General features: G+C 50.1%; 1 protein-coding gene across 2 annotated transcripts; it reads left to right on the forward strand.

Moving 5' to 3' along the window:
• Nucleotides 1-3,748: 3,748 nt before the first annotated feature.
• Nucleotides 3,749-21,749, forward strand: LYRM9 (LYR motif containing 9). 2 transcript variants are annotated; one of them, XM_042967445.1, is made up of 4 exons: nucleotides 3,749-3,786; nucleotides 17,044-17,187; nucleotides 18,863-18,955; nucleotides 20,207-21,749. In XM_042967445.1, the coding sequence occupies exons 2-4, from the start codon at nucleotides 17,062-17,064 to the stop codon at nucleotides 20,222-20,224; spliced, it is 237 nt and encodes a 78-aa protein (XP_042823379.1). In that variant the 5' UTR covers nucleotides 3,749-3,786; nucleotides 17,044-17,061; the 3' UTR covers nucleotides 20,225-21,749. The 2 variants fall into 2 exon arrangements, with proteins under 2 accessions (XP_042823379.1, XP_042823380.1); XM_042967446.1 differs by lacking the exon at nucleotides 3,749-3,786 and adding an exon at nucleotides 4,593-4,700.
• The last annotated feature ends 500 nt before the right edge of the window (nucleotides 21,750-22,249 follow it).

The raw sequence follows: 22,249 nt of genomic DNA on the forward strand, positions 1-22,249 counted from the left end.
TATGCAGAGAATATAGAGAGGCCATTGAGAGGTCCGAGGCAGCCAGTGACAAGATCAGATCTGCCCCCAGTAAGAAACAGAGAAGGGAAGAAGAGGGGCAGTGGGAGAGAGGAGGTCCAGAGGCCTCTACGGGGACCCAGAGCTTGGCACAGAATTTTGCACATGGTGGAGTCTCAATAAACGTTGGTTGAAGTGGAAGGTAACTATTAACCACATATTTGATTGACCAGAACACCCTATTTCCTGGCCAAAATGAGTAACGGTTTTTCTTAATTAACGGTGCCCTGCTTAACTTTATCAAGCCTTTCTCTTCAGAACAGCATCGATCCAATGACTCCCTTCTACCTTTTCTCATTCTCCACTGTCCTGTGTTTCTCTCTTCTTTTCTCGCCTACCTTTTCCTCTACACCTCTCCGTCCCTCCTCTTCCCAAATAATCCTATTCAATAAAGTTCATTATATCTTCCACTCTCCATTTCTTCTTCCTCTCTTTTTTTTAATGTTTATTTATTTTTGAGAAAAAGAGACAGAGTGCAAGCAGGGGAGGGGAAGAGAGAGAGAGGGAGACACAGAATCCGAAGCTGGGGTAGAGCTGTCAGCACAGAGCCCGATGGGGGGGTTTCGAACCCATGAACCGCGAGATCATGACCTGAGCCAAAGTCGGATGCTTTAACGACTGAACCACCCAGGCATTCCCCCCTCCCCCGCACCCAGTCTCTATTTCTATTAAATGTGGCCTTAACTCTTATCTGTGGCCCTCTTATTCACATGCAGATTCATATTCAGAGATGACAAACATCTGATCATCAATGTGGTCTCACGTGTGGCCACTGTAAATATATTACCACAGAACACACCAAGAGATATTGAATGATATGTAGCAGTCAGCAAGTTTAGATTTAGGAAGCGGCAGAAAGTAATATAAGATGGATAGAGGTCCAGGAAGGCGAAAGCCTAGGCTGTAAATTACTCTCCTAGTGTATGTTGTAAATAGTCACAATTATTCTCTTTTCTCTCTTGTGTTCCTTTTTATAAAAACAATCTTGAAATCCTGGCTCATCCTCTTCTTTAAGCCAGCAACTAAAGAAAAAAGACACGAGGTGTCTGAGATTTCACATAACCTTTATACCCAATATTTTTATTGTCTTAAAAACAAACCTTCAGTAGTCGGTGGGGGTTATGTTTTACACCAGCCTGGGTGGAGAAGATGTATTCATTGGGCTTTCCGTTTTCACCCTGGGGTCCCCTTTTGGCACATTCACCAGTCACCCCATGCCCCTCACCCTGTGCTCTGGCAGGATTTGAGACATGCAAATTGCAAACTGGTAAATAGCAACTTTGCATATTTTGAATAGAAGGGAACAACACGGTACCACTCATTCCGTTCACAGGGAAATCTGAGATAATGGGAGTGAGAGCAAGGGCAGACCGAGGGTCCTAAGTGTTTTCTTCAAAGTGTTTATTATGCTTATTAAATCTATTGTACAGTGATGAATTAATTTGAATTATTTACATGGTCAACCTTTGAGACAATAACCTGATTTAACCAGACGATGCAAATGTATCATTTCTCTTTGAAATCTAAAAACAGGTTCAAACTGGAAGAAGCATCAGGACTTGTATCTTTTCCTACAAATATTGGTTACAAACCTGTAGTTGTCAGGTTAAATGACATAATGTCAGGAATCAAGAGAATGTGGGGATGTATTTCTTGGGAAAGTCGATAAACTCCCCTGTGAGAACATGTCCCCTGGACAGCCAACACTTGGGTGACAAATTTCTCAAGGAAGTCTTTCAATTCCATTTATCTGTAAAATATCCTGCACTGTCTGACGTGAGGGTGTTCATCTGCTAACATGTCAACGTAAAGGAAAGCGACATAGTAAGAATAGTTGGGATTTCATTAGATTATGGGCCTGGTGTCATTTTAGTGAGTTTGGACTTTAGTTATTTTACTACTGACTCTGTGAAGAATCTAACGTTGCTGTCAAGTCTGAAGTATTATAATCCAATTATTTTTTTTTAAAAACGAGGTTTTCCATTATGACTTGGACAAACATTGGGGAAAAAAATCGGAAATCATTGTCCAAGCCTATCTTACTTCGGATTATGTTTTTTTTTTTTTTTCTTGTCGTTTGGATGTTTATAAGGCATTTTTGTGAACTGTAAAATCGTGATTCTGAAGGTGGTGTCTTTTGGAGGTAAAGTGAACAGCTTGTATCTTAAATATTTTATGAGATCTAGGTATTAGAACAATGTTTCAGCTGCAGGAACACAGCGATCTAGGAACAAAAGAGAGATGGGGCCAAAGAACGGACTGTGAAATTTCTTCAAAATATTAAGTGATACTGAGGCTGAAAACAGGAATGGATGGTGATACAGCAGATTGTTCCTAATAAGGGCTTTAAAAGCCTAATGATTTATTGATTGGGTCTTCACTTATGATGCGCCCCTGACTCTGCGTAACTCTGAGGGCGGATTTATGAGGGTGTACAATCATCTTTCAGCTATATTGGGTCCAAGGCTAAATATTGAAAACGAATGGAAGGATGGAGGCAATTGTCTGAATATTTCAGGGGAGGAACACCCACACAATTTGTGTGTTAGGTGAAGGCCAGTGTATTAGGTGAAGAGGAAAAACAAACGGGAGAGAGGAAACACTCGAAAGGGAGTTAGCAAAAAACAAGAGAGAAAAAGCCTAACGTCAAAAACCAAACCAAAAAAACCCAAAAAACAAAAAAAACCCCACTACTCCTGTGAAGAAATATCCCCTGCTTCTCTTCTTCTAAAAGGAGAAAAACAGATTCTCAGATGCCACCCGGGAGCAATATTTTCCTCTCAAAAAAGAAGAAAGAAGAAGAAGAAGAAAAAAAAAAAGTTGTCCTGTTAAATCAGCTACACACGGAGTCAGTCTGTGTAAGGAAATCAGCCTTTTCATTACAAATGGGTTTAAAAAGCCCTAGAGAAGGGAGACGTGTACAGAAGCAATATCATCCGCTAACAACCCAACTCTCTTTCAGACAGCTTAGAGATCAGCAGCATCATTGAACAGGGGGTTTGTCTTAAGATAAAGACTCATCTTTCTTTCTTTCAGGATATAACACTTGTATTTAAATCAATTCAGAGAAGCACTTTAGCTTTAAACATTAGCGAGCAGGGAGAGCCTATTTAATAAAACAGCATTATTTCATTTTCAAAGAATGATACCGGCAGTAGCTGAGTTTAAATTCTGTATTCTTTTCCTCAATTATAATTACAGATGGGTCTGAAAGGAAGCATGCCTATTACTGTCATATTTATTCTTTTGACAGGTGTTATGGGACTGTAATTTGATGAAATGACTCAAAACGCAGATTCCCTTACAAATACAATGCCCGTCATCAACACGAGGGGTTTAGGGAAAGTCCTCCAGCAAGCCTCCTCGCAAATCTTGAACACCCCTAATGTTTTAGCAGTGATCCATGTTCAGGAATATGGGGGAGAGCCTGCCTTCGGGGCTTATATCCGAGGCAGCAACAGCCAGAAGGAAGAGTGGGTGTTCAAGGCTGTTAGCGAGGCAGCTTTTTTTTTTTCCACTGGGCGGGGTCGGATCAGGGAAGGGGCACCCAGCGGGTCTTGCCTGTAGGGTTTCCTCACGAACAGACCCCAGCCCCTCCTGCCGGCCGGCAGAGGGCGCTCCGCGAACAGCCGACGGGCGGGGGCGGGGCCGCGCCGGGCTCGGGGCGCAGGCGCACTTGGGGCCGCCGCGTCCGCCGCGTCCGGGGTTGACGTTGCCCAGTGGAGGCGGGTGAGCCGAGCGGCGCCGGCGGAGGGCGGGAGACGAGACGCGGGCGGGCGGGCGCGCGCGCGCGCGCGGGCCGGAGCCGCCCGGCGCGGCGGGGCGGGCTGGGGATGGGAGGCCTCGGGCGTCCTCGGCTTTGCTCGGCCTGTGGCCGACCCGCGGGGACCTGCGCGGTCCCCTTTCGCTCCGCGTCGTCGGTCGTGGCCGCGGAGGGCCGGGTGTCCTGGCGCGCGGCTCGCGGAGGCGCCGGGCCCGTCGCAGGCCTGGCGGGCGGCTCGGAGGAGGGGAGAAGGCCCCAGGACTCGGGGAGGGTCGTGGGGCCACAGGGAGCCCAGGGGACTCCGGGCGCCTGTGCGAAACGCTCACTCTCTGGCACACACGTCCGCGCTCAGCCTCGGCTGGGCTATTTTTCGTAAAGGTTTTATTTCTAATCTCTACACCCAACGTGGGGGTCGAACTGACAGCCCCGAGATCAGGAGTGGCATGGTCCACTGACAGAGCCAGCCAGGCGCCCACTTTTCAAAGAGGGGGGCGGGGTGGGGGGAGGGCTTCGCAGTCCGTCTGCCCCCATCAAGCTCCCCGGGAGCTTTGCTTGCCTGCAATAACCTTCAGGTTTTGATGGATGCTTCTGCATAACACATCAAGTCACGCGGAGGCCAAAACCCCTTGGTCCTCAGGACTATTTTTGTTTTTGTTTTGTTTTTACATAGCATACAACTCGTTTAAAGTGCACAATTGAATGCCTTTTAGCATATTCAAGAGCTGTGCATCCATGCCATAATCAATTTCAGAACATATTCATTGTCCCCAAAAGAAACCTCTCCTTTAGCTGTCACTTTCAATCTCCCATTTCCCCCAGCCCTAGGCAACCCCTCATCGACTTGCCGTCTCTGTGGATTTGCACGTTCTGCACACTTTGTGTAAGTGGGCTCGTATAATATTTGGTCTTCCGTGGTTGGCTTCTTTCACAGAGCGATGTTTTCTAGGTTTGCCCATATTGTAGCTTGTATCAGTTCATTTCTTTTTTTACTACAAAATAATATTCCGTTGTATGAATATTTTATTTATCCATTCATCAGTTGATAGAATTAGTCTTAAAAATTTTTTTTTAATGTTTATTTATTTTTGAGACAGAGAGAGACAGAGCATGAACGGGGGAGGGCCAGAGAGAGAGGGAGACAGAGAATCTGAAGCAGGCTCCAGGCTCCGAGCTGTCAGCACAGAGCCCGATGCGGGGCTTGAACTCACAGACCGTGAGATCATGACGTGAGCCGAAGTTGGAGGCTCAACTGACTGAGCCACCCAGTCACCCCAACCTTAGAATTAATCTTAACTCCTCCCCTCCTACCAGGCCTTTCTGGATCTGACCCAGCCTTCCTGGACAGCATTCTGTTTGTTCCTGCTCTCCCCCTTGCCTTAGTCCCTGGGCTCCTTTGGGCCTGGCAGTGCCTTTCTCCCTCAGACCTTCATTCAAACTGCTGTCTGCCTTCACCACCCCATTGCCAACTCCTACTCCTCCTTGAGACCTCAGATTTAATGTCCTTGTCTCAAGAAACTTTTGACCCTTGACTGGGTGAGAGATCCCATGAGCCCATCTTTCAGGGACCTGAATTCCATCTCGTAGTAATTAGTTATAATTGAAGAATTAGTTTTCATTTGACGTTAATGTGTAAGTTCCGTGGGTTCAGGGTCTTCTGTTTGTTTCTGGAACCCCAGTACCTAGCACCTTGCTGGTGCTCAGTGACTATTTCAGTACTTGCCCACGCGTGCTTCCTATGTATCAGGCACTTTACTATACTAGGGACACGGTCATGAACAAAATAAATGGACGCCCTGCTTTCTGGAGTTTACATTCCAGTGGGGGGATACAATGAAATATATGTCAGGTGGTAAAGAGTGCCGTGAAGAAGGATAGCCGGGACTGCACAGTGGTCAGGGAAGTCTTAAGTGAGACCTGGATTCATTTGCGGGGGAGCAACATAAATGCTGGGAGTGGTTGGGTAAGGGAAGGCCGGAGGGAGGGAGAGCATGAGAGGAGAAGGATAAATCCAGAGCCTTCGGCTCAGCCATCCTCCGAGATAAGCCCTGTATGTGGGTAGGAGCTTGTTAGGAGGGTGGAGACCTGGGTACGAAGCCCAGCTGTGCTCTCATCTAGTTCTGTGTGAGCCTGAGCCTCAGTGTTCCTCCTCTGTAAAATGGGAGCAACTGAGTTGTAGATTCAGTAGCCCGTATGGAGTGCCCTGACCTGGCAGATGGATAATCGTTTCCTTCTCTCGCCCTCAAACCACGGTGATGCGTTGTGGCCTGCGTGGGGGAGGCCATGGCCACAGGGCAGCCTAACATCACAATGACTCACTGCAGGTTGCTGCTTGCTCTGCTCCGACACCGGCATGTTTGCCTTTTGTCTGATTTTTCCAGTTTGCTTTGGCCGGGATAGCTCACCCGGTCCACTTTCAACTGCTAAAGGCTCAGGGGGGTTGAGCTCAAAAAATAGGATGTTCAGGGTGGTTCGCTGGCCTTTGAGACAGCAGGTGTGGGAGAATGAGCTGAGGATCCAGAGCCAGGGATTCAGGGCCTGAGTTTGAGACCTGGCTCTGCCACCTGCTGGCTCTGTGATTTCAGGACAGCCCTGTCCTGGCTTTAGTTTCCTCCCTGGTAAACGGAGATCAATCAACACCCATGTTTTGAGCTTCTGGTATGTCGTGGGCACCGTTAACCGTGGAGGGATGACTCCTGTAATACAGTCTGTGTCCTCCAGGAGCTTACAGTCAGCAAGGAACAAATAGGCAGCTAGAGTAGGAAAGGGTATGATGTTCAAGCACCTGAGAATATGTGGCACTACCGTGCTGGGCACTGACGTCAGCTCAAGTGATCTTTACAACCCCCTCCTCCCCACGAGGTACACATCTTGTTCTTCAGTTTACAGAGGAGGCCGCAGAATATAGAGAAGTCAAACAAGTTGTGCAGGATCACTCGGCTCGTGAATGACAGAGGTAGGCTCCTAAATCAGGGTTGTTTGTCATCAAAACCCTCTCTTCCATCACACCGAGATAAGTGTGAGACCTTATTAGAGGAGTATGGGCAGCATGGGGTGTGAGCCTTGAGGGGTGACATGAGAGCTGAATCTGTAAGGGTAAAGAGGAATTCTTGAGGCAGGTGAAGGGGGAAGAGAGGTGTTGACGAGCACAGCACATTTCAGAGATGCTATTACCAATAGTTACTAAGCGCGTTGTATGTGCCGGGGACTGTGCCAGGTGGTTTAGGAGTTATTTAATCCTTACAACGATTCCGTGTAGGAAATACTGCCAGTTGCCCCATTGGCAGATGTGCCACTGCCTCCAGGGTGGAAGCTGAGAAACTTGCCCAGGTCCCACAACTGGCAAGTGATGGAGCCGGGATTTGCACGCAGACTGCCTGATCCCAAAGCCCGTGAACTTCGCCCCGCAGTTCAGCGTGTGGCTAGAACGCAGGGAGTGTGGGAAGGACAGCAGGAGATGAGCTTGATGAGAGAAGTTGGAACCAGATGTCGGAAGGTCGTGGGTAAAGAACACTCTGCAGAGGTTTCGGAGCAAGGGAACGACATGTGTGTGTGTGTGTGTGTGTGTGTGTGTGTGTGTGTGTGTTTAGGAAGTATCCTTCGGTTGGACTGGAGAGAGAGATTTGAATAGTCTGAGCAAGGCATTGTTCCAAAGCTGAGAGCCAAGGTACTGCCCAGGTGCAGGACCTTGAAGGAGTGGGGGAGGCACTGAGGACCGGGAGGGTGAGGGGAACAGAGGGTGGGTCTTGAGAGCCTCGACCACGTTGGAAAGGGACTAGAGGAGCAAGGACTGCTGCCCCGTTTCTAGCTCGGGAGAATGCGTGTGTGCAAGGCAAAGCCCCTGTGGTGGGGGAGCAGAACCACTCTGCTTCTGTAATTGCGACTTTCCCCATCCAGAGAAATAATTGCATATTTAAACAATGGCCTGTGCAGGCTTAATTTAGCCTTGTATCAGTGCCCAATAGGGCATAATTTCTGGTCATTTTCTGTAGTTCCATTCTTTTCTTTTTTTAAATATATGACTTTCCCCCACTTATTTTTAGGTGCCCTTTGTCAGGGCACAGGGTAGCGAAACCGACAGTGGGGTTAAATGAGGCCATAGGCCTGTTTCTCAGCCTCTGTACCAATGATACCACTTGGCTCCCAGGAAATTCCCTTTGTGGCTTTATTTTTCACTCTTTTCCTTTATTCTGTTATATTCTCCTTTGGGTTTCCTAAGAGCTTTTTTAGCATTTCCTTAGTTGCCCCTTTTCTTTGTCTGTGTAATTGACATCAGCCTTGTGACTTTTTTTTTTTTTTCATCTTTGTGCCGCAGGAAGCTATAGATGGTGTCCTTGGGTTTCAGAAAAGCACAGAGCAAAGTTATATGAAGAAGGTTGAAAAAATAAGTAGTGAGTAATAGCACGGTCAAGTGCTTTCATGAATGCAGACCTAGTCCTGAATGAGCCCCAGGAGGGTTCTCTGTGGGGTCCTTAGCCCTGACCTGGGCAGCGTTTTGTGGATGGCTCAGATATGGACATAGCTGGTGTTAGAAGCATGAAGGGGCATGGGCTTTGGAATCAAACAGACATAGGTTTGATTCCTGACCTTACCATCTAATTAATAGCTGTGTGGTCTCTGGCAAGTTGCTTAACCTCTCAGAGCCCCAGTTTCATCATCTATAAAATGGGGCTAATGATATGTACCCCGTAAGATCACACATGTAAAGCTCCCAACACCTACCTCACACATATTGATCACTCCCTGAATGGTAGGTAGTAAGACGTGTCATCAGCTGTGCAGAGAGCTTGAGGTAGGACAACTAGGTACCATGTCGGGCTGTTCATCTCTGGTCCCAGGCCCGAGTCCAGAGCCACACACATGCTGGATGCTCTGAATGACACTGTATGGGTGACTGACACAGCTCACTGGGGCTAAAGTCTCTCTCTGTGTCCCCCATTTGTGCCTGGTATGTGTGATTGTTTCTGTGCCTTTATTGTGCCCAATTGAGTTGAGTTGGATAACAGACAGGATCATGTACCCCAGAGATTGTGGCAGATGACGACTCTGGACTGAACTAATAGAATACAAGGTGGGAATTTAAAAACAGTTCATGGAAAAAAGGTTCCTCTGAGCTGAATGCCAGGGGCATATGGGGGCCTGAGCAGAGAATGCAGTCAGCAGCATGCCTTGAACTCCTAAGTAAAGGAGGTGACATTGCCACCTGAGCCCCAGGTGGTCAGAACAGAGCTGGCCAGAACACAGGGAAACCGCAGCTTTTCCACTGGACAGTATATCTAAGAGCGAGATCAGTAATGAGGGTGTGTGTGTGTCCAGAGGAGGCTGAGTGGGAAGGGGAAGCATTGGGAGAGGCTAGAACCTTCAGGGTGGGTATCTTGGAAAAGAATGGCTACAGGGCTGGGGTAATTGGCTGAACAGTGACAGACTGGACTTGGGGGCCAGTTAGGGAGACTTGAACCCCAAAGGGCAGAGCTCAGACCAATGACTAGAAGTTTACAGAGCAGATTTTAGCTCAGACCCAAAGGGACTTCGTGACAACTCTGGCAGAATGGAAATGGGGAGCTTGGACTTGGGAGGTCATGAGCTCCCTGCCACGAGGGAGCGTAAGGGAGAAAAGCTGGATGACTCCCTGCCAGGGATGTGGAGAAGAGATTTTTTTTTACCCTGGATGGGAAAAGGTTGCCTTCAGAGCTCTGGTTTTGAAAGACTCCCTACTTTGGATGATTGTTCTGCTCGTTCAGTTAACACCTTTTACCGAGCACCTCCCATCAGTCAAGCCATGCCACCTTAGGTATTTTTATAACCCTTAATTCATTGAAGGCTACAGGATGAATAACCAGAACTCGGTTCTGATTTGGGAAAAAGCTAAATACATTTCACCTGCTCTTCAGTTTGATTTCAAAGAGAAAAAAAGATGGTTTTTTTTTTTTTTTCTCTCTCTCTCTCCCTGATGTCGGCAGAGGTAACTAAAATCAATGAAATCCATAAGCCTCTGCCAGTCTCAGTTTGCACGACCAGCTTCCTTCAGCAGGCCACTTTTATCTTGGGTAGAAGCCTCGAACGGCATCATAACATATTGTTTTCCCTTCTGCTTTCCCAGGGGCGGAGAAGGGCCGGGGAAGAGGGCCTCCTGTTTAGTGACAGCATGTGTGCTGTCTTACTTAATCCTCACGTCAGTCTTGCCATGATCTGGGGCCCGTGTTTTCACTGTTCCACCTCAGTCTTCAGGGTGCGGAAAAGTTGACTGAAGGTTGTCGCGGGGGAGGGAGGATTCGACCTGACACCCTTCTGTTGCGTGACCACTGCGTGCCAGGCACTCTGTAACAAAGCCCCTCCAGGAAGAGAGTAGAGGGCATGGGGAATTTGGTTGCAGATGGGATAGAGATTGGCAGTTGACTGGGGAAAGCCTTGAACACCCCCCCCCCCAACACCACCACCCTACACACACATACTGATGAGCTTAGACTTTGTTCTGTGGGTGCCATTAGAGGATATTAAGCAAGACACTCATAGATGAGATTTTTGTTGTTAGTTGCTCCGTTCTGGCTGAGTATAGGGAGGGAATGAAGAAGAGACATGTCAGAAGGGTGTTGGGTTAATCCAGGAGGGAGGCTCCAAGAGCCTAGAAGAGCCAAGGGAAAGGAAGGGCCCCTTTCCTTTAAGAACTCAGGGAGGTTAGGGGTACCTGTGTGGCTCAGTTGGTTAAGCGTCTGGCTTCAGCTCAGGTTATGATCTCATGGTTGTGGGTTCGAGCCCCACGTCAGGCTCTATGCTGACAGCTCCGAGCCTGGGGCCTGCTTTGGATTCTGTGTTTCCCTCTCACTCTGCCCCTCCCCTGCTCATGCTCTGAATTTCTCTCTCAGAAAATAAACATTAACAACAAAACAGAACCTCTTCAGGGAGGTTGGAGCACTGGAGTTAGGGGCAGAGTCCACATCTCGGCCCCACCATTTCCTAGGTGTATATTCACGATCAGCCTCAGTTTCCACATCTGCACAATGGGATGATAATGTTTTTTCTCAGAGGGTTGTTGTAAAAATGTCTAGCACCACGCTTAGCACATTGGTCAGCTCTCAGGCAAGGATGAATTTCTTGGGGGAAAGGATTTGAGGATATTCTTACCTGGTGGCCTCTCCAGACTGAATGAGGCAGGAGGCAGAAGCTGCCTGCAAGTGAGTTGGAGGGAAGCTGAGGGGACCGGAAAGGCTTGGCACAGATGGGTGGGGAAGGGGGGGGTGTTGCTGCTGGAGGTGATGGGTAGGAGTACCGGGGGCCTGGAGATGCCGAGGTTGCTCAGTCAGCAAGCATTGGTGGGGGGGTGTGCTTGGTACCATGCCGGCACAAGAGTTTGTGCCGGGCGAGTTTGATCTGGTTGGGGAGGGTGGGGAGACAAACACTCGGAGCCCCGGGCGATACCTGGTGACCTGAGCCACCACAACAGGCTGTGGGCAAACAGATAAGGGAGCAGAGAGTCTGTGTGGGCGTGAGAGGGGATTGGAAGACCTAACCCAAAAGAAATTTCCTGGAAGAGTGTTAGGGACTCACACAATCAAGGGAGAAGGCTGGAGAACTGGGCAGGCATCTCGACGTTCCTGGAAGGCCAGGAGGCAGGAGCCACAAGGACAGTTCAGAACAGGAAGCGGCTGATCAGGGCACACCATTGCTGGGATGCATGAACTCATTTTCAGGCTCTGTCTAACCCTGTTCAAGAACCCATCTCCAGAGGTGGGGAGCACTCAGTTGGCCTCGCCTGGGTCTAATGCTCTCCTTGTGGCCAGGAGAGATGTAGCCATGGACAACAGTCTCAGCAGACCAGACTCAATGGGAGGAAGTCATCCCCTAAAAGGAAATTGGTGGGGCAGGTGGGGGGGAAGGGAGGGAAGCTGAGCTTAGGAAGAGTAACACCCACATGGACCCTGGAGCCAGACCTCCCCGGGTGGAAATCCTGGCTTCTGCACTCATAGCTGTGTGTGACCTTGGACAAATTTCTTAACCTTCTTTTTGCCTCTGTTTCTGTATCTGTAAAAGGAGAGCATAATGGTACCTTCTTGTAGGATTGTTGTGAAAATTAAGTGAATTCGCGTGCATGGTTTAGAATAGTCTCTATCACGTGATGCATGTTCAGTAAGGCTGTCGTAGGAATAACTGTATGTGCTTCTTATTATTATTTGTTGTCAGCACTAAAGGAACTACGGGGGTGTGTCAAGGTGCCTGGCAGGTGGAGGAGTGATGGGGGATGAACCTGGGCGGGTAAGAAGGCTTCCGGAATTGGTGTCAGCCTAACAAGTTTAAGACTTTATCCCCTAGGTAAGGGGAAAGCTGTGGAAGAGTTTTTCTAAAATAACTTTTTGTTTCAAAGAATTTCAAAATACAGAGAAGTCGAAACAAGAGCGCACCGTCCACCCTTATCGCTGCCACCTGAACGCAATCTTAACGTTTTGCCACATTTGCTTTTCCTTTCTCACCCTACCTTTTCTCGTTTTGTGTTGTCTTCTGGGGAACCGTGTGAAAGTAAGTTGCAGACATGATGACACGCGTCTGGATGCTTCCTTCCACTTGCTGAGAATGAGGACGTTCTCCCACACAACACATTGTCGTCGTACCTACGAAAATGAATAACCGATAATCAGAATCATGGCGCGTCCAGCTGTGGGAAGATTTTAAGTTAAGCGTTAGACAAGGCACTGTGGCCGCCATGTGGAGGGTGGCTGAAAGGGGGCCGAGGGCTGGTAAATACCCTTCCGGTTATCCAAGTAGCAGATGATGAAGACTGAACTAGAGTGAGGTGGGGTGATGAGGGCTGTTTGAGGTACCCACAGGTCTCCCATTGAACATGGTAGCAAGGATGCTGGGTCAATGAAGGCTTCCGCGGGGAGGTGCCAAACCTTAGAGCTGAGTGTTGAAGGATCCGGAGACCCGCAGGGAGCAGATGGTACGCAAGAGTAGGAGAATTCATTCAACACGTGAATATGGAACATCTACTGTCATGGTTATGTTTATGTGTCAAGTTGACCGGGCCATGGGGTGCCCAGTTGGTTAGCCAAACATTATTCTGGGTGTGTTTGTGAGGGTGTTTTTGGATGAGATTAACGTTTAAATCACCAGACTGAGTAAAGCAGATTGCCCTCCCTAATGTAGGTAGGCCTCATCGGAGCACTTGAAGTCCAGAATAGAACAATAGACTGACCCTCCCCTGAGTGAGAGAGGATTCTCCTGGCTGATGGCCATCAGCCTGGGACAATAATCACGTGAGCCAATTCCTTATAAATAATATACATATATGAATATATCTGTATATATTCTCTCTCTATATTCTATTGGTTCTGTGTCTCTGGGGAACCCCAGTGCACCTACTAAATGCCAAGCATTCTGTCACGGTGCAAAGGCTGTAACACGTGAACACGACACAGGCTGTCGTGGAATGTGCCACCCAGAGCTCAATTTGCCTAGACGCTGCAGTGAGTGATAGGAAATGTGATGAAGGGGTGGGCAGGGGCCAGATCAAAAGGGGCCTTGGAGGCCATGGGAAGGAGTATGGATTTTGTTCCATAGGCCAGTGCTTTCCAAACTTCAGTAGCACTTTCATGATTTTTTTTTTTTTTTAAGTTTATTTGTTGTGAGAGAAAGAGAGGGGCAGAGAGAGAGGGAGAGGGAATCCCAAGCAGGCTTCTCGCTCACAGCATGGAGCCCAGTGTTGGAGTTCCATCTCCCAAATAGAGAGGTCATGACCTGAGCTGAAATCAAGAGCTGGATGCTTAATAGACTGAGCCACCCAGCCACCCCCACTTTCATGATTTTTGCCATATCCACATTGCAACTGCCTTCTGACTTGCTTGATAATTTTAAAATAGTGTTGCGGGGTGTCTGGGTGGCTCAGTTGGTTAAACATCTGACTCTTGATTTCAGCTCAGGTCATGACCTCACGGTTCGCGAGTTTGAGTTGCATGTCGGGCTCCGCACTGACAGTGCGGGGCCTGCTTCGGATCCTCTGTCTCTCTTTCTCTCTCTCAAAATAAATCAGCTTGCATGATTTCTCTCTCAAAAATAAATGAACATTAAAAAAAAAAAAGCTAAAAAGTAAAAATTAACGAATAAAATCAGTTTTGTGCCCATTCCTTTTTTAAACTGTCTTAAGCCACAAAACCAATGACATTATGGTATTTTTTGGTCATTACACATGAAAACAAATATAAAATCATCACAATAAAAAGGTATCGGTCCACATGCTGCTGAAAATAATTTCACATTTGCCATACATTTTGGGAAAGTTGTCATGAGCGGCAGGGGCAGGGGTGGATATCAGATCAAGGGTTTTCGGGCCGGAACATGCCATGTTGAGAGTCATGTTTTGGGAAGATTCACTGGCTGTCAAGTGGTGAATAGATTGGAAGATAGGGAGGCCTGCTGGGAATTCTGGCAGTTGCCCACGGGAGCTCTGATAACAGTCTGAAGCATGGATTATGCAGTGGGAACAGAGGAGGGAGCAGATTGGAGGGGGCATTCAGAGGTGGATTTGGATAAGATTTAGAGACCGTGGCATGGGATTGAGGCAGGAAGACGAGGCTAGGTTGGCTCAGTGCTGGTTTTGGGTTGGTTGCCTGGGAAGACCGAGGTACCGTCACAGAGGCAGGGAGCCTAGGAGAGGCCGAGGTCAAGAGCAAAGAGCAGGATGTGCCAAGCAGCTGTTTGGGGCCCCAGGGTTTGACTAGAGTTTTAGCGGCGATGCTCTGGAGTTCATTGCCCCTTAATAGCCAACCCACGCTTTAAATTAAATTAAAACATTTTTAGTTGAACTCTTCTGAGTGGACCCACACATGCATTCTCTGCTACTTATTACTGAGAATGACTAAGTATTATAATTGAGCTGAAAATAATCTCCCGCCCATACTTGCTGGGTTGGTTTCTAAGTATTGCTGGGGTTTTTAACTACTGAAACAAAGTTGTGCTCTTTCCAAATGTTAATCTGGAAGACTGCAGATGGTAACCATCTGTTCCACGACTAGCATTTTACAATATTTGATTAGCACTTTATATAGTTGGGGGAAGCCTGCCAGTGGAGTCTGCCCATCAGGTGGGCACTTTGGCGTTATGTCCTCCGTGGTGGCCCTCGAAGGTCTTTGCCCCCACTGTGTGGGGTTCCCCTGTTTTTTGGAGACTTTTATGTGCAACTAGTCAGACTGGCGGGTTGATATTCATGGCAGGAGGATCTTAGGGGCCTTGCACCGTTCGCACTCTTCCTTAGAGCTGGAACCATCAGAGCTCATCAGGGGAGCAGGATTTGGGAGGGTGGGATCTGTCCATCAGTTAGGGCTCTGGGTGCCAGGTAACAAAACAATAAACCCAAGCTGCTTTGGTAAAGGGGATCAGTTGGCTCGGACCCTTTTTTTTTTTCTTTTTAAGTTCATTTATTTAGAGAGAGAGAGAGTGAGTGGGGAGGGGGAGAGAGAGGGAGACCGAGAATCCCACACAGGCTCCGCACTGCCAGCGCGGAGCCCGATGCGGGGCTCCAACTCCCAAACCGTGAGATCATGGCCTGAGCCGAAGTCTGACGCTTAACCCGCTGAACGACTCAGGTGCCCCAGCTCAGATCCTTGAAAAGTCTAGAGGTGGGACTGCCTTCAGGTGGATGGTCTTAGGGTTCAAATGAATTCTTCAGACTTGGCATTTCCGCTCAGCCTGCTGCCGTGTGGCTTCAAGAGGAGGCAAGAGCGAATGCTTCCCGCAGCAAGTCTGGAGGGAAAAAAAGGAGGCCTTTCCACTCACCCCTGCAGAGGTGGTAAGATTCACTCTGACTGGGCCAGCTTCCATCATGTGCCCACATGTGGATGCAGGGCTCTGATTGGTCGGGCCTGGAGTGGAGCCCTGTCCAGGCCTGGGTGCAGAGGCCTGGGGAGGGGTGGATGGCCAGTCACACATTGGGGCCGCTGGCAAAAGGGAGTAAGGGTGGGTGCAGACAAGCACCTGTCCATCCTGGTGTCATGGCAGAAGCCCAGAGGTGCAGGGGGCATTGGCAAACTTAGCTGTGGAGACAGGTGGTTATTGTTGCCGGGAAGATAATATGCTGGAAGTGGAATGAAGGAGCCTCTGAAACTAGGTACTTAATGAATTCCCTTTCTTAGTTTAAGAACCTGTGATAGATTTAGTATTCTGGTTCTCTCTCTTTTTTTTTTTTTTTGAAGGGGAGGGAGTTGTCTCTCTTCTTTCCATGTTACTTTGAAACTAAGGGCAGTCACTTAATCTTGGTCTTTCAGCTCCTTCGTTTGGAACATAGTGAGCTTCCCTCTCGGAGAGGGGAGATCTGTACAGAGGAGATAACAGTTTCCATTCAGTCCAGTTCGACAAGCAGGGCACGAAGCCCCGGGGCCTGGGCTAGGCTGCACAGGCTTGGCAGCAGATGAATCCTCAGCCGTGTGGACAGCACTGTAACAGCTCTAGAGCAGGGCACTGCAGCCCCTCAGGCCGGGACAGTCAGGAAGGGCTTCCCAGAGGAAGGGACACTGAGCTGGACCTAGAAGGATGGACACGAGTTCCTCGCATGGAGGAGGAGGGGAGGGGAGCTTGACGCGAAAGTGACGGCAGGTGCAAAGGCACCAAGAGGGTGCCGATTTGGGGGAGCTGGGAGAAGTTCCATGGGGCTGACTGCGAGATGAGCCCAGGACCCTGGTTCCAGAGCACATTCTGGCATCAGGTTGGAGGAGACTGGAGAGTGACAGGCTGAAGGCAGGGACACCTTCAGGGTGAGATGCTGTGGTAGAGGTCGAGGCAGGAGCCTAGCAGGTCTGGGCAAGCTCCCGGGTGACGTCGATGCTACTGGTCCAGGACCACACTTTGAGTGGCGAGGCTCAGACCTCTGGACGTTCTCCCCTCTGTTGCCTGTAGTCAGTTCGTTTCTCAGTCTTGCAGTGCGGGGTCTTCCTGCTTGTCACCCCTACCCTGCCCGTCCGTGGCACCTCGTCCCCCACCAGCGGAAGTTGGCTTCCAGAAAGAAGGCACCAGGATGAGGCTGTGCATCTCCCCTCTGGTCCCTGCGGGCCTGCTCCGGGCTGAGACTTCTGCAGGACGGAATGCCCAGCCCGAGCTTGGGGTCTGGGCTCTGTGGAGCATGGCACGAAGGCGACCTGGCCTCCACGTTGTATCAAACCCGCTTCACAGAGCCGTGGAACGTGGGGGGTCAGGGCCAAGTACCGGCTTGATGCCTTAGAAGCGATGCTTTCTGTGTCTTCCAGGGACCGAGGGTCTGGAAGATGGCCCCACTCCCAGGGGCAGAGCTGGTCCAGAGGCCACTGCAGCTCTACAGATACCTGCTGCGCTGTTGCCGACAGCTGCCCACCAAGGGCATCCAGGAGCATTACAGACATGCGGTCAGGCAGGTGGGAGCAGTATGTACTGGGCTTGGGATGGGGGGGTTCCCATAATAGGGGACCCATCTCAGGGCTGGGGGCAGGGAGCAGGGTGCAGGGATAGTCTCTCGGGTGGCAGTGAGGGGGAGGGGCGGCAGTCTGGTAAGAGCCACCAAAAACCACAGCCCAGCCCCTCTGTCTGATTTTCGCTCAAAAAACAGAAGATGTATCATCCAGCGCCTCAGCTCTGTACCAGGGCTCAAATAAGGCAGCTCAAATGGATACTTAAAATAAAATATGGGACACGACATCATGTTGACGGGCATTCCTGCCAATAATGCACAGCCTGACTTTACTCAGGAGAAAACGTCAGGCGAATCCATAACGGACGGGCCATTTCGCACACAACTGGCCTCTGCTCATCCAACCAATGTGTCAGTGTCATGAAACACAAGGAGAGCTGTGCTTTCAAGGGGACGAAAGAGACACGACCGCTCAATGTAATGAGTGGATTGGATTCTGGGCCAGAAAAAAAACAAAACAAAACAAAAAACACAATGATTCAAAAGGACGTTATCAGAGAAATTCGTGAGATTGGAATTTGGGCTATTGATGAGAGAGTAGTATAATATCAATGTTGAATTTTTTGGATTTGACTCCCACGGTTATATAAGAGAGAATCTCCTTGTTGAAACACACTGAAGTGTTTAGGGGCTCGGGGCATGATGTCTGCAACTTTTAAATGCTCCCCCCCCCCCCGCCTCAAATGGAGCACAAACCCATAAAAAAAGAGCATGATAAAGCAAATGTGGGGAGATGTTCACAATTGGTGATTCTGGTAGGGAATTCATTTGTATTCTTGCAGCTTTTCTGTGGGTTAGAAATGATTTCTAAATAAAAAGTTCAGAACTAAACTGAATGCAAATAGCATGTGGAAAGCATAGAAAAAATAGAGGTAGCAACAGACAGACTGTGGAAACATGGAGGAGGGCGCAGCTGTCTGTCTGAGGGCGCCACGGAGGACTTCCCAGGGGCGAGCGTTTGAGATGCTCCTAAAGACCAATCGGAGGATGTGTGGGGTCGAGGGTGACCGGGCAGAGAGGGTACCAGTTCTTTGTGGAGGGCCCTGAGTGCCACACCAATGAACTTGAGCCTCCCGTTCCGTCTCAAGGGTGAACACGTGGCCGGGAGCAAACAGCAGCCCTGCATTGCTCTGCATCGGGCCTGGCTGGATCTTCCAGTCACCCTCACCGCTGCCCTTCCCTCTGCTTGGCCTTGCAGCACGGGCCAGGGGAAGCCTGGCTATTGTGGAGCCTGGTGAAAGCGGCTTCCTGGGAGGAGCAAAGGAAACCGAGGGATGGAAGTTTCCCTTGGGCCCGTGCTGCCTGATAACCTTTGGCCCAGCTTAATTGGGGGTAACTTGGGGGCCAGTCTTCCATTTTGTAATTGCTCTGCTGGCCAGAGGACATGCTGTGTAGCTGAATAGACCAGGATTTAAATGCTGGCGCCATTGCATGGTGGCAAGTTGGGGTGTCTGAGCCTCTGTTTCCTCATCTCTGGGTGGGATCGTCATAACGGTCTACGGAGGGGTAAGAGCGATATGAGTGGAAAGGGGCCGCAGCGGGTCTGGCCTGTGACTGGTGCTCTGAAGATGCTGGTCCTGTGAATTTTGCCTCGTCATCTTTTTTTATGCTTCAACTTCCAGAGTTTCCGGGTTCATTCAGATGAAGACAGTCCTGAGAGAATCCAGCAGATTATTAAAAGAGCCATCGAAGATGCTGACTGGATCATGAACAAAGTAAGTGCCTGGCTCCCTGCTCTACCTGCCCAGCCTGCACGTTGATAGCTGTAATCTCTGTGACCACCAGGGGTCGCCCCTGCCCCACGGTTGAACCCCTCCCCGCCGGCCGCTCCCCTCCTCCAGAAGCCCAGAGGTGATGACAGGTGCCTTGCTGGTTGCATCTGTTTTCTGCAAGGAGTGGGGTGTTCTCAATCCCTAAAGGCAGACAGTGCTGAATAAGCTGCGATGGTGGGGCAGGAAGAAGGAAGAGAAAGGTCTTTGTGATGCCTCAGACGTGAAAGCTTTCTTGGGGAACAGTGAGTTCCCTGTGTCCGGGGTGCTCACACTGAGGCAGGGCCATTGAGGAAACATCCAAGTGTCGATTGTGGTAGAGGGAGGGGAGTCAGAAATACAGATTAACTTGCTGGTCCTTACACATTGGTGTTAGAACAACCCCCCCTTCCTTCTAAATCACAGTCTCGAGATCCAGGGTCCAGGATTCTGTTTGGAAACTCAGTGATTGGACTAGATGGCTTCTGAGGGTCCTTCTCTAGCTGAGATTAAAAAAAAAATTTTTTTAATGTTTATTTATTTTTGAGAGAGACACAGAGACAGAGAGTGAGTGGGGGAGAAGCAGAGAGAGAGAGGGAGGTAAAGAATCTGAAGCAGGCTCCAGGCTCTGAGCTGTCAGCACAGAGCCCGACACGGGGTTTGAACCCCCGAACCGCGAGATCATGACCTGAGCCAAAGTTGGGCGCTTAACTGACTGAGCCATCCAGGTGCCCCCCGCCTGATTTTTTTTTTTTAAATATTTATTTATTTTTGCGAGAGAGCATGAACTGGAGCAGAAAGAGAGGGGAACAGAGGATCTGAAGCGGGCTCTGCGCTGACAGCAGTGAGCCTGATGTGGGGCTCGAACTCACCAACCGTGAGATCATGACCTGAGCCGAAGTCAGATGCTAAACCGACTGAGATTTTCTTTTCTTTGAACAAGACTCCGCTTAAAGATTAGGATGGACCTGCCGCACGTTCACTTCTAATGTTCCAGTGTCTTTCTTATGTGCCCCCCCACCCCCCGCCACCGCTGCCAGCTTCTTCTTCCATTAGAGAGGAAAGGCGGTCCAGGTGCCAACTAGGGATTTCACCGTCTGGTGCCTGCGGTGCCCCCTCCTCCGAGAAGCCCCTGCGGGAGGCGGCTGAGGCCCAGATGGGTCTCGGGATTTCCCGGGTTCTCCCTCACCCACTTCTAATGATCTCTCTGTCTCACAGTATAAAAAACAAAACTGAGACTCTGGGGCCTGAAGAACGAAGCTGTCCTAAAGACACTGAAGTTGAGAGACCGTCTCCTGGAACTAATCAGCGGCGGCAGTTCTGAAACATCCATTGGCCTTGCTGGCTGAGAGCAGGGAATGCGGGGCGGCAGAAGCTGACGTTTGCTCAGATGGCTCCTTCTGCCACATCCTGTGTCCCCAGCATCCTCGATGTTTGCCTTTCCTGCCGGTTACAATGTGAGATTTGGGGAGAATGTGCTTCGTCGCTTTGCTTTGAACGTGGTTCATTTTTTCTGGATGTTGTCCTTCGAGACTCAGAGGGGGCATCCCCTCCGATGGCAGACGTGCAGAGGACAGGGCGTGGGTTTTAGAATCAGTCGGGTCTGGGTTCGAATCTCAGTTCTGCGGCTTGTCAAGGGCGTTGCCCTTGAGCTCAGACTCCTCCTCTGTCAGGATGAAATACGATGAGGCTGAAGCACCGACTGCAGGACCTGGTGCACAGTGGCGCCACTAAATGTCCCCCTGAGGAGGCCATCCTGTGCCGCCCCTTCCTCTGCTCCCACGGTGCTCACACATCTCTCTGGCACACTCCTCTATGGGCCTTAGTTGTTTGCGGGCTTGTCCTGCCCTGCTTGTTGTCCCTGAACCCTCATGGGCCCACCGGGCCTAGCCATCTGCCAAGCGGCTACTCCTCCTGGCCCTGTCCTTCCTTGAAGTCCTGGTCCTTGTCCTCACGGAGTTTCTAGTGTCCCTGAAGTGGTGACACGCAGGCTGCACGGAACAAGGAAGAATGGCAAGGCAGCGACGGGAGACACTGAAGCGTGCAGGCTCCTGTGAACCTGTGACCTGCCCCAGTGGCCCTGCTTTGCCACCGTCTCGGAAGGAAGAAGGGAGGCAGGGAGGACGGGAGGGAGGTGGGGAGCAAGCATTCCTGTGGGTTATGGCGAGCCTGAAATCCGTGGAGAGACAGGCTGTTCCCAGTTGGAACACATGGAACGCATCCCAGTTCCACAGACGTTGCTCTTGGGAAACATACTTGGCCTAGTTCAGCCTTGGTTTCCCCATCTCCAGTGGAGGAACGCCCACGCCTACCTGCCAGGGCTGCAGTATGGAGTCCTGAGCTCTGACATGAGCCAGGTGCTTCACACGGAAGCTGGCTCGGGGAGCTGGCTGCCTGCCGTGGCTCGTTACCAGTTAGGGAGCCTTGCTTCGCAGATGGGGAGATGGAAGCACGGACAGGTTGAGCCCCCTTTCCAGGTCACCTGGCGGCTAGGCCAGGTGTGTTGAATCTACGAAACACCACAGGTTTGGGAGGGAGAGGGGAGCAGCAGAGGGAGGGAAGGCGGCCAGGAAGGACTGAGAGGCCAGGCCAGAGCAGAGAAGCCACGTTGGGACCTGAGTATCGCCCAAGGACTCTCAGCAGAGGGACGAGCTAGCATGTTTGTGACCCTGCTTCGTTTTACATCTTCAAGTGACTCGGATACATCAGTATGCGCTTGACTGAGCAGCAAATAAGGAAGTAAATATATCCGTTTTTGAAAGCTCCAGTGTCTTGAATGTTATGTTCATTCATTCCCTAAATGCATGCTGTCCCTACCGTGTGCTGTCATACTAAGTATCGAGGACTTAGAGTCAGGCCTATAGAAAGCTGCCCAGGAGGGGATCGTTCTTCAGAGGGGATGACCAGACGCTGGTCCCACTGCCAGACAGCAGGTGATGAGAGCAGGGTGAGGAAAGCCGAGGAGTTTCAGGCCAGTGCCACACCCGAGCCGGCCTCCTCCGCCTGTGGTTCAGCCCTCTGAAATCAGGGGGCCCATCCTTGGTCAGCAGGGGTGTGTCTTGATCACAGGAGTGAGGTTGGTTGTATCCCAGGCCTTTCGCCCGCAGGAGCTGTGTGAGTGAAGTCTGGCCAGGGTTTGGGAGAGGATGAGTGTCCCTTGCCCTCGACTGGCTCCATGGCGGTGGTCCCGTGGCCTTCAGTTCACTAGTTGGTGCTTGATCCAGTTGTGCCAACTCCCCCAGGTGGCAGACAGTGGGTGCC

The sequence above is a fragment of the Panthera tigris genome, chromosome E1 (genome assembly GCF_018350195.1).
Source record: "Panthera tigris isolate Pti1 chromosome E1, P.tigris_Pti1_mat1.1, whole genome shotgun sequence".
NCBI classification, from domain to species: Eukaryota; Metazoa; Chordata; class Mammalia; order Carnivora; family Felidae; genus Panthera; species Panthera tigris.